This window comes from Temnothorax nylanderi, unplaced genomic scaffold (assembly GCF_030848795.1).
Source record: "Temnothorax nylanderi isolate EJ_2023f unplaced genomic scaffold, tnyl_v1.0 TNYL_tig0236_pilon, whole genome shotgun sequence".
Classification (NCBI taxonomy): domain Eukaryota; kingdom Metazoa; phylum Arthropoda; class Insecta; order Hymenoptera; family Formicidae; genus Temnothorax; species Temnothorax nylanderi.
In genome coordinates this window covers 273,823-292,464 of record NW_027249298.1, presented here as the reverse complement: position 1 = coordinate 292,464, position 18,642 = coordinate 273,823, and the positions used below count along the sequence as shown (strand labels likewise).

Sequence of the window (18,642 nt, the reverse complement as noted above, 5' to 3'; positions counted from 1 at the left end):
CCGCGACAATAAAACGACGCGTCTTTGGACCGAAACCATTCATCCAACCAATTTTGCACTTCTTCGAAATTGGTCAAGTGTAGCCCAGCCAAGCCATGCGCCATCGACCGGAACAAGTGATAATCGGAAGGCGCCAGGTCTGGCGAATACGGCGGGTGCGGTAGCAGATCCCATTTCAGCGTTTTGATGGTGTCCTGGACGATGGAACTGCGATGGCACGGAGCGTTGTCGTGCTGCAATATCACTCGTTCGTGTCTCGTGTCCCATTCTGGCCGTTTTTCGAGCAATGTATGGTTTAAATTGATCAGTTGTTGTCGATAGCGATGCCCATTAACAGTTTCGCCCGGTTTCAGCAGCTCATAGTACACGATTCCTTTCTGGTCCCACCAAACGGAGAGCATTGTCTTCTTTCCAAAACGATTTGGCCGTGCCGTCGATGTTGATTCTTCACCAGGTGAAAGCCACGATTTTTTGCGTTTGGGATTCTCTAAATATATCCACTTCTCATCGCCAGTAACAATTCGATGAAGAAAACTCTTTCTTTCATGCCGCAAAAGCAAAATTTCGGAAGTGGCTCTTCGATTTTCCATCTGTCTCTCAGTCAACTAATGCGGCACCCATTTCCTTCCTTTTTAATTTTTCCCATGGCATGTAAACGTTTGGAAATACCTTGGTGAGTCATGTTTAATGCCTCCGCAAGTTGATCTTGTGTTTGCGTATCATCTTCATCCAATAACGCTTGCAGATCGGCGTCCTCAATTGTTTTTGGTCTTCCGGAGCGCTCCTTGTCCTCAGTGTCGAAATCGCCACTTCTGAAGCGTTTAAACCAATCTTCACAGGTAGTTTTCGATGGTGCATGTTCGCCGTAGGCCTCCTCAAGCAAACGACGTGCTTCAGCTGCATTTTTTTTCAAGTTAAAGCAGAAAAGCAAAGCTTCCCGCAAATGCTGTTTATTTGGCACAAAACTCGACATCTCCGTTGTTAGAAAAAATATTTTTGCGTTGCGATATGTGTTTATATAACCACTGGTTATTGTTAACAGATGTCCAAGCTATAACTTCAGACAACTTCAGACATGTAAGTCGAGTACATGTGTTATTGGTGCCATCTATGTGTGAAACCCGGAAACTTAGTTGCGCACCTAGTAAGTGTAGAGGGATAGTAAAGGATGGAATACAGCAAAATACAAGTGCATAGCTCTTATATTCTTTGTTTAGCTTGATATCTTATATATCCCTTCTGTTTAGGATATACGGCATTTTAGCATGCAGGATTTATGCCATAGTACAGACGCTCTGTAAAAATCGAAATCTCCTATGTGTTCTTTTTCTTTCTTTTTCTGGGATCGTATACCAATAACCTTTAATGTATTATTCTTCTATTTTCTTTTAAAAATTTTTCAGTTTTATAATTTGTTTATCATTCTTACATCTTAATAAACTTCTTACACACATTTTATAACTTATTATGACATTTTATTGCCTTATTTATAAACATTATTTGTAATTTTTTTATAAGGCGTATATTTCACCCATGAATGTCATATATCTCATAACTATGACTCTCTTAAGGTAGCCAAATGCCTCGTCATCTAATTAGTGACGCATGAATGGATTAACGAGATTCCCACTGTCCCTATCTACTATCTAGCGAAACCACTGCCAAGGGAACGGGCTTGGAAAAATTAGCGGGGAAAGAAGACCCTGTTGAACTTGACTCTAGTCTGGCACTGTAAGGAGACATGAGAGGTTTAGCATAAGTGGGAGATGGCAACATCGCCGGTGAAATACCACTACTTTCATCGTTTCCTTACTTACTCGGTTAGGCGGAGCGCGTGCCCCGAGGGCTTCGTGCCCCGGCGATCACGGTGTTCTAGAGCCAAGCGTGTCAGAGTGGCCCATAGGGATGGGATATATGGCAAAAATGCAAGGGTTTCTAAAAGTTTTTTTTATATTAAATACAAAGAATGAATATCTCATATTTCTATTTTTTTTTATAGTAGTAGACAGTATAAAGGTTTTATTGGTATAATTCATTTGCCTTAAACATAGTAAATAGTACTCGATAAATTAAGTTTCCCTTAGCTGCGGCGTATATACCGGAGTTACCCTATTTGTCATTTTAGTATCGTGCGAGAGAGATGACCAGGAAAATGGAACGGAAAATGATAATGACGTGGAACGAGCGAAACATTTTATTGGTACGTACTACGTATAATTGTTTACTATTAACCGAAAATTATCACCTGGCATCACGACGTTTACGTCCATCACAACGATCGTAAAAAGATTCATTGTGCGTGTAAATCGTTAAACTGTCGTAAAAGAAGTGTGTCGTTACACACTATTACGCTGTTAGATTATTATATACATTGCTACTTCAAGAAACTTTAGAGTTGTTCTAATTAATTGCTGTAATTAAAATATTTTTATTCGATGTTCAATTCAATCAAATTAACGCTAAGTTAGCTTATTTTTCATGGATAGATATTTATTAACCTATCTGATTATTACGAGAGAGTATGAGCTTCCCTGCAGTTATTTTTTATATCACTACAACCCTTTGATTTATTTTGTGACATTAAATCTTTAATTTTTTAATCTGTTTTCAATTTCGAAAGTTCGGCATTTATAATTTTATATACTGCATTTTTGTTAATTTCTTTCAATTAATTTTTACAAGCGACTGTCTATCGTTTTTACGTTGCTACTTCTTGGTAGCAATTGATAAAACAGCATTATTTATTGCAGGTTTTTTGCTTTTTCGTCACGTTAATTACCCTCACGTCGGCATACGATCCAAATGACAAGTCCCTGAAGGATATTCTTTTGCCAGAGGGTCAGTTCGAGGCGTTTTACCTGAAAGGTATGCAAGAAGAAGAGCAAAACGCCGTGAGACCGCCCCACCTTCATGGGTCCTTTCATCAGTACCGAAATCCTGCATTGGTTGATGCGCCCAACAGCGCGGCATATGGATTTCGTTTCGACGGGAAACGTCGTTTTAACTTCAGTTGAATTATCGCGAATAATAAAAAAAAAAGATACTTAAATCAAAACGAAAGAGCATTGAATATGACAGAAATATTACTGACGCTTTCATCAAGAATTGCGGTTATCGTTGAAATATGAAGATCAGGAGTACGTAGATGCCAGGCAGTTAGCGGTTAGACGGTTAGAGCGATTTGCATCATTTTGCTTAGTCAAGCGTGTAAATTGAAAGTATTTATGCATAAGAAAATTTCACATGTATCCTCTTTTCTTTAGATGAAAACTGTGAATGTGGTTTTACCATAATTATTTTAATAATTATACAGTTGACATATTTTGAACAGATTTTTTTTTGATTTATTGAAAAATAAAATATTCGTTTCGCATTATCTGTGTTTTTTAAATTAGATTCCGCATCTCTTATTAATTTTGTTAAAAAACTGAGTGTAAACAGTCTTGATCAAGTAACGCTAACAAAATACGTTCGAATCAACTCACAATTGCTATGATATGATTAATGGACGATACGTTCACTCAATTAACTACAAGTTCTATCTCACGATGGCAAAGTAAATGTTGAATTAATCGAATTATGTCTGACAAATTTCCCATCATAAATCATTTTAGATCGGATAATAATTGCAAGCTAGCATTCCCTTAATTCTAAATTGATTCTAGACATAAGAATATCCAAATAATTTATCACCCATCTTTACAACCCGATAATACGTAAGTGGGTAAATTTATTAAAATTATTTTATCTTTAATCTTTTATTCCGTCCAATATTACATAAGACAGTAATAATGTTCGAATAATTAGTGATCGAAAATAAAGAGTTCTTCAATTAAAGGTCATAAAAGAATATATATTTATCACTTTGTGTTAAACAGATTTTATTTTAGTGAAGTTTTTAAACCTTCAAAAGTCCTAAATATGCGTATATTGAAAATTAGCAGAATTGCTAAAAAAACATGTTTAAAAAAGAAAAAACAAAACATATACCTGATTATAGACTAGTATACCTGACCTACAAAACATATGTATACCTGACTATGATGGTATTCATAGTCCGATCTTATATTTAAGATCGTCTTGAGTATACTATCTCGGAATGTTATACGGTCATTTCATTGGCTGGATGGAATCTTAAACCCATATCAGACTATACGGATTGGAATTGAGATTGGATTGAAATTTGGTCAATCAGAGCAAAGTTTACTAAACTTGAGATCAGTTTTCTCTATTCTGATTGATTAAATTTCAATCCAATCTCAATCCTAATCCGTAGTCTGATACTTAAGACTGCCTTTGACCAGACATAAGAATATCTAATGTGCAAGAAAATATGTTATATATATATATATATATATATATATATATATAAAATAAATATTTTGTTAAAGGATCAATTTAATATTATTAATAATTTCACATTCAAAATTTGTAAACATTTGTTTAAAACATGTTTCAAAAAAACGTATGTTTAAATGTATCTAATGTTTAAAACATGTATAAAACTTTCGTTTTGAGTAAAATTTTAAAGCATAACAATCCTGAAAATTAGAAAGTGATGAAAGCATCGACGTATGTCGATTCCGCTAAAAAACAATTGATTTCAAATTGACTAAATTCTACAATTCGAAAGGTACTCTGTGATTTTGAGACACTGTATATATATTGTAATATATGATATACATACAAAATAACTACATACCAGTTTGAGAAAGTATGTACTAAATGTACCTAGAGGTAGTGATCTTATCAGGAGGGATCATTATAAAAATTCATGTAAGACATACCTAGTTGCTTGATTATACGAGCGAGCAAGACCATTCATATATACGTACTGCTTTTGATGCCCAACTGGTTTATCGGTACCCGAAGGAGCCGATTTGCTGCTAGATTAGATATTATTAACCGTCCCGCGCAGAATGCCGACTCTTCTTGTATTAATCCACGGATTTTTCAAACCTTCCCTGTAATCTACGCATCGTACCACGCCTTTTCCGTTCGCGACCATTCTCGCGATCGTTGTAATTATTCGAAAGATCGTGATTCTATATGTGGAATTATATCAGAATTGCTTATGCGCCAATTAATTAAACGGATTTCTACCCAATTGAACAGCAATGACGTAGAATTACTATCGACATTTCGAGGATGAGGATCCCGATGCGACTCTGGCGATTCCAACAACCAACTTTCCATGTTCAGATGATGTGTTAGAAACCTAGCGCTTCGCGCTGGAGATGGTAAACTAGCAAACTACACGCAATTAAAATGGCGTGTAAATGATTTTACTTTCATTAAACCAATGGCCTTGGTTATGACTGCTCTCGCGTTAATTTGGAAAATCAGAGGATCAACGGTGAGGATCTTCATTACATGTTGACACGATATGTTTCCATATGAAATTATCAGGACAGCGATGTTAAAGCGCCGCATAAATTTGTTGAGGAATGTATTTTTGCATTACATGGTATCTGCGAGTTTTCATCTCTGTAATTATTGAGGATAAACAAGTCTCTGTTCTTTCAAGCAAGAATTTATTGATCAATTTTGTGGGTTATTAAACGTACCTTGAAATTTAGAGACAAACGATGTAATGTGTAATTTACTTTACTCGACAATTTATTTACGTGTTATACAGAATGTCCGAAATAATGCCCAAATTGCGCCAGCGTGTTTTATGAGTAAAGATAAGAAAAAAGTATATAAATTATAAAATATTGTATAAACATAGAAGCTTTATTAAAAAGTTGTAATAAAAAAAGTGCCGTGAATAAAAGAAATCTGCTCTTATTATTATTAATAGAATACAGTATTATTTTATTAATGTGCCATTTCAAAATCTTGGGCGTTCTTATCGGCGATCGTCGAATTTATTTCGTTTTTTATTTGAGCAACATCTGCAATTCCAATAAAATATTAAAAAATATATGTAAAAGTTATAAAATAAATTAGCACATCGGATTTTTTTATATGCGGATTAGTGGAAAAAAGCAATTAATAATTAAAATTATAATATTTATAATATCCAACACATTCATATACTGCAACATATGTTAGGTATAAATATGTTGGATATTATAAATAATATAATCTTAGTTATTAATTGCTCTTTTCCACCAATCTGCATATAAAAAATCCGATGTGTATAAATTAGTTTACAAAAGACTTTTTTCCTTTTAGACATTTTGTAATATACTGTAGCCAATTTAGAGAAGTTATGAGGACGAAAGACAGCGGCAAGCGCGAGAAACCTTGCTTCGGGGTATCATAATAAACACGTTTGCCTACTACATAGTCGTGTAGCGATCAGATTCCAATTTAGAAACTATGTGATAGATATCTCCCGTAACAATAAGGAAATATAGAAAACGAAATGCTCCCGTTACTCGCCCGGCTCTCGTGAGCCGCTGTGCGTTCGGGATTATATACCTAAGATGCGTTATCAAGCCTGCTTCGGCACGGACCCCGCTCTAATAGTTGCGGGAGAAGCTTTAAAAGAGGTGGCTAACACTGCGGCCCAACAGTCGTCTTCGCAGTAGATCGGTGAGGTGAGCGAGATATTTCGTGCGAGCAACGATATGAGGATCACGTGTCTTATTACGGTGAGTGAAGACAGTTTACAAAAATGATTGTCTTCGCAGTGAGAAAAGTGAACGACGAAATTACAATCAACGTGACTAATTTGCGCGAATTTGCCGAATTGTCGAAACATGACCCGGACCTTCTGCTAGTATCGTCCGATAATGGTGAACATATAAAGGATACGTGAACAAGGGCGACTAAAAATTGTAGCTATTTATCAGAATATCTTTGACTAATTGTTTTTAATTCGATGAAATAATTAGCGATGTGCTTCTACTGATAAAATTATATTTTTATGAAATATTTAATGATCTTTCAAACGCAAAGTAATGCGCGATGTTTTTATTTTTTATTTAGTTGAGATATTGTTGAAAATTGTTAGCCAATTTTGTCGTGTAACAAAGTTGTACTCTGTGAATTAGAATGGATTGTTTCTAACGTATTCTTTTAATTCTTACCGTTAAATTACATACCAATCAAGTGCACGCACAATCAATTAACTTTCAATTTTCCCTTTTCTCAGAAACGAGGCCTTATTCGAAAGAAATTTATTCAAGCATTTCGACTTATTTTGAATCGTAGAATCATCCTCTTTCTGGTCGTACTATGTATTTCGGCCCGCCCTAATTAAATATAATATAATACAAATTAGAAATATGTTTTGTTCTTCATGTATGCTCATATGCCTCATATATAGGTCTGCGCGTATCTATCATCAACTGTATCCACTGACGACATCCAATATTTTACTAGGTAAGTAGACTTTTGACAGATAACAACACCCTCTCTTTTATTACCTATATATATTAAAAATTATTTTGTTTTGATAGAAGTTTATTTTTTTAATTATAATTCCAGATTCATAAATATTAGATGTAATAATAAGAGTATTTAATTTTGTATAAAACCTCATAATATAAAATAAAAATATTGTATTTTTATTCTTAAGCAGTATTTTACTTCTAATCGCGTTCTTTAATCTTTTTGTTTCATTATACACAAATAACACAAATATATTATTGACTTTTCCAGGCTAAGGAGAATAAGGTCGCCAGAAGAAGCATTCTTCGACGAGGTTAGGGCGAGGGAAAAGTTAAATTCTAACACTAGGATTTATCCCGATGTATTTCCTATATTGCGAAAGCCTCGACCACAGAGACAAGTCGAGACTTTCCAGAAGCCTTTTCCAAAGAAGTCCCAGCCTAGTCCACAACAACAACAACAAAAACAAAAACAACAACAACAACAACAACAACAACAACAACAACCACAACCACAACCACAACCACAACAACAACAACAACCACAACAGCAACAACAATACTCACGCGACCACTCGAGACGTCCGATAAAACGTGTGAAGGTTCGCTCGATCGCCGGATCAAGTTATGAGGTGCACGACAATGAAGTCCACGAGCTCATTCACGACTCGCCCCCCGAACTGCATGACGAAGGGTCGATCTACATCAAGCCCGTTGTTCGCGTCACGAAGAAGAATATCTTCGATTCCATCATTGACATACTGAGTCAATTGCTGGACCCTCCCAGGAAGGAGCTGGGCCCGATAGTCGGACCCATCAAGATGCCGGGATCCAAGCGCAAGATCTATATACGTCTGATGGAACCGGTCGATTCAAGTCACATTAACGTGCGCTTCGTAACGCAAGTACCTGTTCCTGTGGTCGACGAGGAATCTATTTTATCGAAAGAACACTCTGTCTTACCGTTTCTACCTTTCGGCGACCCTGGCGTCACGCTTCTGCACAAACATCATCCACATATCGGGTCAAGTGACGTGACGTTCAGTTCCTCTAATCATCATCATTCGGTTCAACTGCCTCGTAACGTCAGTCACGTCCCTGGTAAAGTTCGAGTATCGCAACCTAAACCTGTAATTAAGCATTCTCCTTCCGAGGATCTCAAGGAAACTGAGGAAATTAAAGAAGCTGTATCGCCTGTTAAAGTAGAGGCTCCGAGCGAAGCGAATAAGAACCACTTGTACTATCAATATCCATCGGAAGATGAAGCCGTAAAAGAGGTGACGGAGATAATTAAGGGTGCGACGAAGAACGAACAAGGCTCGAAGGATACCTTAGAACCTTGGTATCAGCTAAGCACCCACCGCTTGCCCCTTCGACAGATCGCCCCGCTGTATCCGCTCTCGGCGATGGAGCACACCGAATCTGGCTCTTATGAAAATACATACAAAGTGCCCAGCGACAGTCTCACTGTCCCCAGTCCGCATTTGAGCTCGTACGAGCAGTACGGCGATGTTAATCCAGATGCTTCAGGATACTACGATCAATCATCTTACACCATTCCGAACACTTACGCGACCACTTACCCGAAGCAAAACGAGTTTAGCAACGCCCCGAGCTCTTACCCGGTCTCTTATCAGAATCAGAACGAGTTCAGCAACGCCCCGAGTCCCACTTCTTACGTCAAGCAGAACGATCTTTTCAGTGCCCCCACCAGCCATACGAGCTCTTACGAGAAGCCGGCCAACGTTCCGCCACCGTCGGGCTCTTACGCGACTTCTCACGAGCCGCAAAACGGCGTCCAAACGGCGTCCGATACAAGTTCTCAGAACGCACTTCGCGTTATAGATCCGCCACATTATTACCTTGACCCTCCGAAAGGTTCGGAGAATCAGGCCAATAAAGTATTCGAACACCCTGCGATTCAACAACAGCCTTATAATCCGATACCCAATGCCAACGAGTTAGGTAACTCGTTGGTACGCAACACCGCGCAGAACGGTCAGCCGCCGATCGATCAGATAACATGGGGTAAGGTGAAACGAGAGAAGAGCGAATCGAATTTCCAGAAGAACGAGTTGAATTTCCCGACGAGCAAGTCCAATTTCCAGAAGAGCGTGGAGGTCAATCCCTCCGACGACAATCCTGAGAAATGGCAGCCGCTTAGCTTCGTGTCCGAGAACGCAAATTGGCAAAATGCGTTCGCTAATTCGGCGAAGGTCGCGAATGATAATCACGACGAGATCATCGCGAGACAACAATTAAATAACCGCCCAATGCAGATTCCGCAAACCACTACGCCCGAGGGCACGATCGAGGTAGGGAGGGTGAATCAACGTCAAACTAGTAGACGCCGCAACCGTCCGGTCGCGTCCACTCGAAATTCAAAATGTTCACCCTCGGAAAAGGGCGACAGATGCGAACAAACGGAACCCACGATCGTTTCGACGCCTCATCCGGAAGGTGCCGTCAAGATCATGGAGGGACAAGCACAATCGACCGCAAATATTGAAACGATTGTGATCACTCCAAAATCGATGGTGAGCAACACGGTCGAAATGTCGAGACCGAATGTCACCACCATGAAGAGCAGCTGGATAGAACCACCACAGCCGTTAGTGATGACGACCGAGGCGACTAGCACGACAGAGAGACTGCCAATATCGCTTAAGAAAGTGATTAAGAATACGACGGAGAAATCAATCGAGAATAAAACGACGAGTGGATCGATGAGTAAGATAACAGAGAAATCGGCAGCGAGCAGCGCGACGGAAAGATTATCGATAAGCAGTACGAAGGCGCCCATACCGAGAAATAATACCAAGAAGGGTCTGCCGAAGCGACCTACGATAATGAAAAAACCGACATTCGTACTGAAGAAGGAAGTAGAGCTGAGTAGCACCACTACGAGAAGGCCGGTGGCGAGTAACACGATGTGGAAACCAACGACGAGTAGCACGACGGAGAAGACGAAGGCAACGAGGCGATCGAAATTCCAGGGCGCGGTTTCGAAAATGAAATCGAGCACCACTTGATAATTTGTTTATCAATAGCGCGGTTCTTTTTAGGTACAATCAATATAGTAATAGCGCGCGTTCTTACGCGTTTTAAATGTTTACGCATTTTGCGCGTTAGTCATGGCGACGAGTATAATGATATCCGAAATAGTTTGTGATCCTTTACATTTTATGCAAAAAAATTGAAACAGTCATCCGCACGTGTATTTGCATGCATTACCATATGTATTGATACGTATATATGTGTTTATATCCCGTATAGCAGATACAATCAATTAAGATAATCTATAATATGCATCAGGAGGTCGAGATATAGCTCTACGTGTTCGCTACCTTATCTTTCAAAATTAGTTATCCTTGAGATATTCGTGGAATCTAAAGAGAATATTTTACAGGGTAACTATAAGGATAATTATTTTTTAGGGAAATGGATTTTTGCGTACTGATTATTTGCGAAACGAAAGTGGTTTCGTGTTCATTTTATATGTGAACGTGAAGGCACAAGAGGTACATTAATATTTGCATTTGGCAAGAAATCCCGTTATTGTTTGAGAATTATATGCGTTACTTACCGTGTTTTTACTTACATGGTACACAGAATGCAGATTGTCTCAAAATGATTGTCATTTTTTAAATGAATTCTTTAGTTAAATTGAGAGAATAATCTCTCTTCTTATACAAATTAACTAAATATTTTGCCAACTAATTAAAATTTTATAAACTTCACTTGAAGTTAAAACAATAGTTAAAGATTTTGTTACCAATTCGAATCTCTTCTGCTCAATGTTCTTGTGTGACGAAGAAGATTTGAATCAAAATAGAAATAAAAACCAAAATAGTAACCGAATCTTTATATATAAAAGGCATAGTCATAGCCATAGTTCTGAGTCATCATATATACAAATTAACAACATTGTTAACAAACATTATCCTTCAAAACTTTAGCAATTTGTTTATATATGTGTCCTGTATATTTTTTGTTGTACTATTTTTAAGTTGTACATATAAATAAATAGATTTCTGATTTATTTCTGTCTAATTCGCTAATTTATATTATTGAAACCTTCATCAAATAAATAAGAAAATAAAGAATAAATACTAAACATTTTACTTTCGGTTTGTCCTAATTTCTAATCGTTTTCTAATAGAGGTAAGTTACATTTTGCATGACGAATGGGAAAGCGATATGGACAATGTGGGTGTTATTATTGTTAAACTACAATTAGGGATCCACTTAAGAGATAACGTGCAGTATTAGAAAGTTTTTGATGTGCGTTTTAGATACATTTATAATACAATTTAACATTAAATGTATTTGTATTAGCACCTTCTTGAAGAAAGTAGAATTAGCAATTTAGAAAATAATAGTTTGGTGAGAATATTATCACGAAAGTGAAAACTGTTTAAAACATTCGAAAAAATGACCGATTTATCATATTTTATTCAGCTCGGCAATAATTTTTCAGATCACTAAGATTTATCTTTTCTATAAAATTTGTATTTCTTACGAACTTGCTTTACCGAATAATACGAGCAACATAGGTTTAACATACTTGCAGTTATTATATAGATACGATTAATATGACAAACTAAATAGAAGAGATTTTCTCAGTTCAAAAAATTAAAAATCGATAACGTAAGAAAGGCAACTAAAAGAAGGAAACGGAATGTAATTATAACCGTTATAATTTCTACGATAATTGTGACTTTTCACTAATTGCTCATCAGCAGCGAGACATGTGTTTCGACAAAAGAAAAGAAGCGAGTGATGAGTGGGAAAAACGCGATAATGTGCACTTTCCAAGTAACGGTCACGGCCCTTGCATCGATCACCGAACGGTTTTCCATCCGCTACAGATTAACGTGGCCGTGAAATCAACGTGGTCGGCGATTATGACCATCAGGATCGCTGAGGCGGTCACGCCGCGGCGGTCTTTTCTTCCCTTTCTTTTTCTTCGAACGCTGGAAAACGTAAGCGTTCTGCTAATCGCAGAAACAGGTTTGTACAATATATACACGTGTAGGCGGAATTTCTTGTGCTTTTTAGCGCCACGCCGATTTCACTTTTAAGTGACTCTCATACGCATGTGATTAGATGGATCGACTTGCTGATTCGCATGTGCATGATCGCGTTTGCATGTCTTCAAAATGTTAGGATTCGAAGAGGAGAGTACGCTGCTTCGATACACAATTCACCGCTATTGTAAGTTGTTTAGTAAAATTGATGAATTTTGCATTTATATAATATTTTTTGTTTATTTCTCCTAATTCTTGCTTTGCAGCTGAGAATGGTCCCCAGGTTAGAGTACCTACCACACAACACACACACACACACACACACACACACACACACACACACACACACACACACACACACACACACACACACACACACACACACACACACACACACACACACACACACACGCACGCACACACACACACACGCACGCACGCACGCACACACACGCACGCACGCACGCGCGCACACACACACACACACACACACACACACACACACACACACACACACACACGCGCACGCACGCACGCACGCACACACACACACACACACACACACACACACACAACAATAGAGTATATTGTATTTATAATTTCATAAATTTATACTGTATGACTCTGCCTCAGCGTAACTAAATTATAAATTAAATAATAAATCATAAATTATAAATTATAAACTATACATTTTCATCTCATTCTAAGATTTAAGCTAGGCGCATTCTATCGACTTTTTGTCGATTGACAGTTTAATCAATCATTAAAAAGCTTAGAGTTATTATGAGAGCGCGCATACTTGTCGATTTGATATCGACTCGACTGAAAGGTCAAACGACAGTTGGATGACTTTTTGACTAAAAGTGCCGATCGACTATTATCGACCGTGTTACTACGCCAGAGTATGAAGCCTATTATTGATAAAAATCGTACCATACTTTCTAATACAAAGACCAATTAACACGAGAAGCTCGTTAAAACTGAATACACTTATTCTGTAATAATATAGTCCTCGATTAAATTGTTGATAAGTTGATAAGAAATTGTTGGTGCTGCTCGACACATCAACTAAACAGTTTAGTCGATGTGAAGTCGACAGTATGCGCCTAGCCTAACTCTATACATATAACATTCCATTGCCATGCTTTAAATCTTTCTTCTTTGTAACTCGTTTTGATTAATTAGATTTATCTTCATATCCGCCTCCATACATTCTAATATCCTACTTTATCTCTGTTATCCTTTCTCTTTCATTTTCTATCTTTTTTATTACTTCTAAACCTTTCTCTTCTTTACCTATAAATTTATTTATTTGCATATCAGCCACTCCCTTAACATATGTAATATATACTCTACTACGCTCTTACACTGTACATTTTGTCTTTCTCTTCGAATCTACATAATAATCAGAATGCAGTTTCACAAGCAATCGGGAAATCCTTAATCCCTGTCTCCTAAAAATGAATAATATATTAATAAAATTACAATTCTCTCATTGTGCAAGGGCGAAGAATTGTATGCAAAATTCACACAAATAGTATTATTAGGCTACCAAGATCCAGTCCTGACCGCAAATGGATCATAAATTTTCTCTAAATTGATTGTATATTATATCAGTCCTGTTTCACTTATTATTATTGTTAAATTGCAGAAATATCATAAACATGTAAAACAAATGCTTAAAAACAATCTAAGATTACATTAATAATTTAAAAATATGGTAAATGTAAATTTTTGAAAGAATGGAAATGGAATTTACATTTTTTTTGACAATTATACATTTCTTTTTGATAAAGATAATTATCTTTTATTTTTCAGACTCAAAAAAGTGCCGAGTTAATTTGAATATTAAGAATAATCTCAATTTCGTATTTGTTGGGAAAATAATAAAAAGTAATCTTGAATTTACATGTCATTTATTTATAAAACATAGTAACGTCGCTATACTACACGATAGAAAATGATAGAAAGCCGCTAGATGCATTGTACTTAATCAAAATTTATTCTGTTCTTTGGATTTGCTATGCTGATGCATGAATTACTACTACAATGTGTTATAATCTATAATATAATACACATTTTTAATAATAATCATCTTCGTAGTATTCTTCATCACTTTTCTTTTTTCCGTGATGATGATGTGTATCAACTATCTTGTAGATCGTGTGCGTATGTTTCACATTCTTCACTTGATAGGGGACATGTATTACCACTTTCTTCCTAAAAGAAAAAAAAACAAAACAGATATAACACTTTTACAAGTATGTTTTTTTGTTATATTTGTTTATATGTACATACTTGACTGTAAATACTTACGATTCGATCGATTGATGTATCAATGCAAAGGTTATTAAGAACAAAATACTGTACTGTAAAACAAACAAAAATTTAAATTATTAATATATAATATTATTAATACGTGTGGTGCATTATCTCGCTATTATACAAACTCTTCTAAATTGAAAAAATAATATTAAAAAAAGAAATATGAAAAAAAAATTAATTGTAAAATCAAACATCAAACTATAAAGTACAAAATATCAAATATTATTGCAAACATTATTAAATGAGTTCAATTAGAAATTGAATATTAAATTTAACATTAAATTAAAGTAAAATAAGATTAAATTACACTTTCAATTAAATACAAAATTTAATCTAAAATTTAAATATGGTGTTGTAATAAATATATCTTACCAGGTATTTGTTCCTCATTGTGGAAACCTCACGATCCGTAAGGTTCTTCTCGAAACACTTTGCTCAATTGAGAGATACCTTCTGAGCGGCGCGTAGCTACAAAGCGAACGTTTATATAGCGCAACCAGTAACTAGCGAGGTGAATCTCTAGACAAAATATTCCATGAAACTCCGCCCAACATGCATTCATCACTATCACTTGTTATAGTTATCGCTCTAAAATATCATGAAACAATGTTTTTACACCAGATTCGTCCTAATGATTTCTACACATTTATATGTGAAAAAGCGAAATTAGGTCAGAAGTTTTATAAAATTTCTTATTATGAAATCTTTATTTAATAAATATACATATATATATTTATATTCACATACATGCTATAATTTATTTTAATTTCACTGAATACATTTACTGAATATTAATTACAATATTATTACAATATATTTCTTTAAAAATTATTTACTATCGATATAACTTGCAATTCGCCCTAGCAAACCACGCGTCGTTACTTACGGTCTTGAAACGCAGTCTCAAGTACAGCATCATACTAATAAATCTTACATAAATATTAGAGATATACGATACAGAAAGTACGGAATATATAGGATCCTGTAATCCTTCCAGGCCTTCCAGGCGGTCGTCTGTTATTTGGTTTGTTGTCCAGTATTATGCATGCTAATCGATTGCTATTCATTCTCCTTACATGTTTATATCATTCTCTCCTTCGCTGCCTTCCCCATCTGACTATACATCTTGAGTATGACATTGTTCTTGTATGGAGGATATACTTAATGTAAATCGTTTAATATAAACTTAATATATAAACCGCTTTAACATAAATATAATTATATTTTTTATAAAAATGAGAGATAATATTATTCTAACTTTTAATTATTATATAATAATAAATTAAAGTTTCTTGCGTTCATTAAAATTTAAAAATATCCAGAAATACATCGACAAATTAAGAAATGGTATTAAGAAATGGTACAGTTATTTTCTCGATAGCATGAAATATCAGGCAAAAGAGATAACTTTGCCGTGACACTGAACTTGGCTGGACTGTCTTCATGGTTTATCGACCCCGTAATTTCTAAAGCCACAACATCAGTTACGGTTCGACAGATGAAGCATATCACCGGAAAGATACAGCGAAAGTGATCATCAGCCGTGAATTGCACGGTATTCACGGTGTCGCTTCACAAGATTCGCTTCGATGAAAAGAAGATGGAATATAAATGGCGATTCATCGTCAATTGATATCATACGACAATTGACTGCCAGCAATCGCGTTTGCGATCACGATTACGACGATACAATAAATCATGGTAATAACATTGATAGAATATCAAAGTGAACGATATTAGTAAACGATTTATATTAAAAGTTTATATATATAATACGTTACGAATATTTAAAAATAGAAAAGATGCAAGTGAGAAATTTCAAAACACATTGAACACGCGGCGGGGCTCTCAAGTACCGTAATTAGTAATTTAAATATTACACCGTTATAAGAGTTATGTGTGCATCGTTCTTGCAAATGGAATTTAAATCAGCGAGAGATCTCAGATATCGGTATAACGGAATCACGGTCAGCATAAATATTGCCGATTAATTTAGAAAGCATGTACGGATGATCCAAGTGTAACGACTGCGACTTTGAATTTCAGAGGATCGTTATCAGTCTACTTTTCATTCTGTCGAACGGAATGTTGAACAGCGGAAGCGCCAAGGAGCAGTGAGTATAATCTGTATAATACGGTACTATGTTATTAGGTAATTTAATCTATTTCGTACGCAGTTGTGAATTGCTTCGAGAGATGCTTGGCATTAAACGTGATCACGGAGGTTTACGCTTTCTTACAGAGAAAATTATAGCCCAATCTTACTCTCGTTCTCACTTGTTGGCAAATTAAAGGATGAATACACCTATTCTTGCTCACATTACATCGTCTTATTAATTGCTCTCTTATATATTTATTAATGCGTTCTTTTATACCTCTAACTAATTTTATATCAAAGTAAAGCAATGATCTATTTAAGTACAGTAGCAGCATAAGGGTAGACAGTGCAGTTTTTGGCTACTCTACAATGATTGGCCACATCTAAAAAAATTAAAGATTCTAAAAAAATACTATTAAAATGTTTTTAATTATAAAAAAATAATAATTATAAAAAAAGAATATTTTTGTATTTATAATTACAAAATAAAAACATTTAGTATTTCTTAGTAATTTCTTTGGTATTTCTTTAGTAATAGTATTTTTTTATAATCTTTAATTTTTTAAGATGTGGCCAATCATTGTAGAGTGGCCAACAACTGTACTGTTTACCTCTATTTGTAGCTTTTTCGCTGGTCCTTGAATTTATTTTATCTATTTCCATGTATTTCTTTTTAACAGCGTGCACTTCAGGATTCACGTGCCCGAAATAATAAAACATCAGATTCATACGAAAACGGTATTCATACACATTCACAAGCCGGATATTTCGGCGCCACCGAAGAAGTCCAAGCCCAAGGAAGAAGCGCCGAAGAAGAAGAAGACCCATCACAAGGAAACGCATCACGAAGATTGGAGTTCCTGGAGTCATTACGGCTATCAAGACGATTACGACGATAAATCGGGCAATGATTTGCACAAGAAGCAAAAGGATCACAAGGACGACGACGTCCACAAAGAGGTAGCTCACAAAAACAACAACCCTTTCGCTGAGTATCACAGAGATTCTTACATGCCCATGGAATATGACGATAAACCCGATTACTTGAAGGGGAAACACGGCGACATGATAGGGTACTCGTATCCGCCTCAGTACGCAGTGAAGGAGGATGTCAAGGAAATAGACAATAACGACGTCGGACCCTATATGCACACGTACGAGGAAGGTTATCATAAGGGAGGCGAGTCCGCTAGTGGACACGTTTATTCGGGCGACGTCACGAAATTTTACGACGACAAGCACGAAGAGGGTGATCACTCCGTTGAAGAGTATAAAAACGAGTCGAAGGAGAAAACCCATGCAGGACGTTACTTCGTCGATGATTCGGAATACCAGCACAATAACAAAGCGGAGAAGCGCGTGTCCCCTAGAATTTTTGTGCGATCGAAAAGCATAGAAGGAATATAAAAATTAATCGTGCCAATGATAGACATTAACTCTGCGTTCCTCAGTGAGAGGTATTGGAAAAGGTATTGGAAAATGAAAAATAATGATGGCAAATTTAGATATTTAAAAAAATTAGTTTTATTATCGAAAAACTTGAAAGTTCTTTTACTTATCGCCGTAACTGCGTCGAATATATATCCGACCAAAAATAAACAAAATTTAAGCTAAATACTATAATAATAAAGAGTGCGTATTAATGAAGTAAATATTTCTAGCGTGTATTGAACTAAGATTGTAATATATAAATATAGAGATGTATTAAGCTAAAAAATAATAATAAATAGTGAATTATAATAAATTAAAATTAAACTATCATATTGGACATACTATTAGACATAAATGTCTAATAATCTAGATATTCACGAGATACGTATTAGAAACGATAAAGAGGTGTAATGAT

At 35.9% G+C, this 18,642-nt stretch overlaps 4 protein-coding genes across 4 annotated transcripts; 3 read left to right on the top strand and 1 right to left on the bottom strand.

The window, feature by feature from the left end:
* The first annotated feature begins 2,066 nt into the window (after positions 1-2,066).
* On the top strand, positions 2,067-3,376 carry LOC139779640 (uncharacterized). Its single transcript, XM_071718054.1, has 2 exons — positions 2,067-2,200; positions 2,751-3,376. Exons 1-2 carry the CDS (start codon positions 2,141-2,143, stop codon positions 3,012-3,014), a joined length of 324 nt encoding a protein of 107 aa, XP_071574155.1. The 5' UTR covers positions 2,067-2,140; the 3' UTR covers positions 3,015-3,376.
* Positions 3,377-6,578: 3,202 nt separating this feature from the next.
* On the top strand, positions 6,579-10,375 carry LOC139779644 (uncharacterized). The gene is made up of 4 exons (XM_071718058.1): positions 6,579-6,602; positions 7,280-7,335; positions 7,615-7,782; positions 7,870-10,375. Exons 1-4 carry the CDS (start codon positions 6,579-6,581, stop codon positions 10,373-10,375), a joined length of 2,754 nt encoding a protein of 917 aa, XP_071574159.1.
* Positions 10,376-14,272: 3,897 nt separating this feature from the next.
* On the bottom strand, positions 14,273-15,614 carry LOC139779643 (uncharacterized). The gene is given in 6 exon segments (XM_071718057.1): positions 14,273-14,593; positions 14,690-14,742; positions 15,071-15,111; positions 15,114-15,166; positions 15,270-15,286; positions 15,585-15,614. Coding segments are annotated over 6 exon segments (333 nt in total). The 3' UTR covers positions 14,273-14,454.
* An 886-nt stretch (positions 15,615-16,500) lies between these two features.
* Positions 16,501-18,227, top strand: LOC139779642 (uncharacterized). The gene is made up of 3 exons (XM_071718056.1): positions 16,501-16,506; positions 16,745-16,812; positions 17,477-18,227. Exons 1-3 carry the CDS (start codon positions 16,501-16,503, stop codon positions 18,201-18,203), a joined length of 801 nt encoding a protein of 266 aa, XP_071574157.1. The 3' UTR covers positions 18,204-18,227.
* The last annotated feature ends 415 nt before the right edge of the window (positions 18,228-18,642 follow it).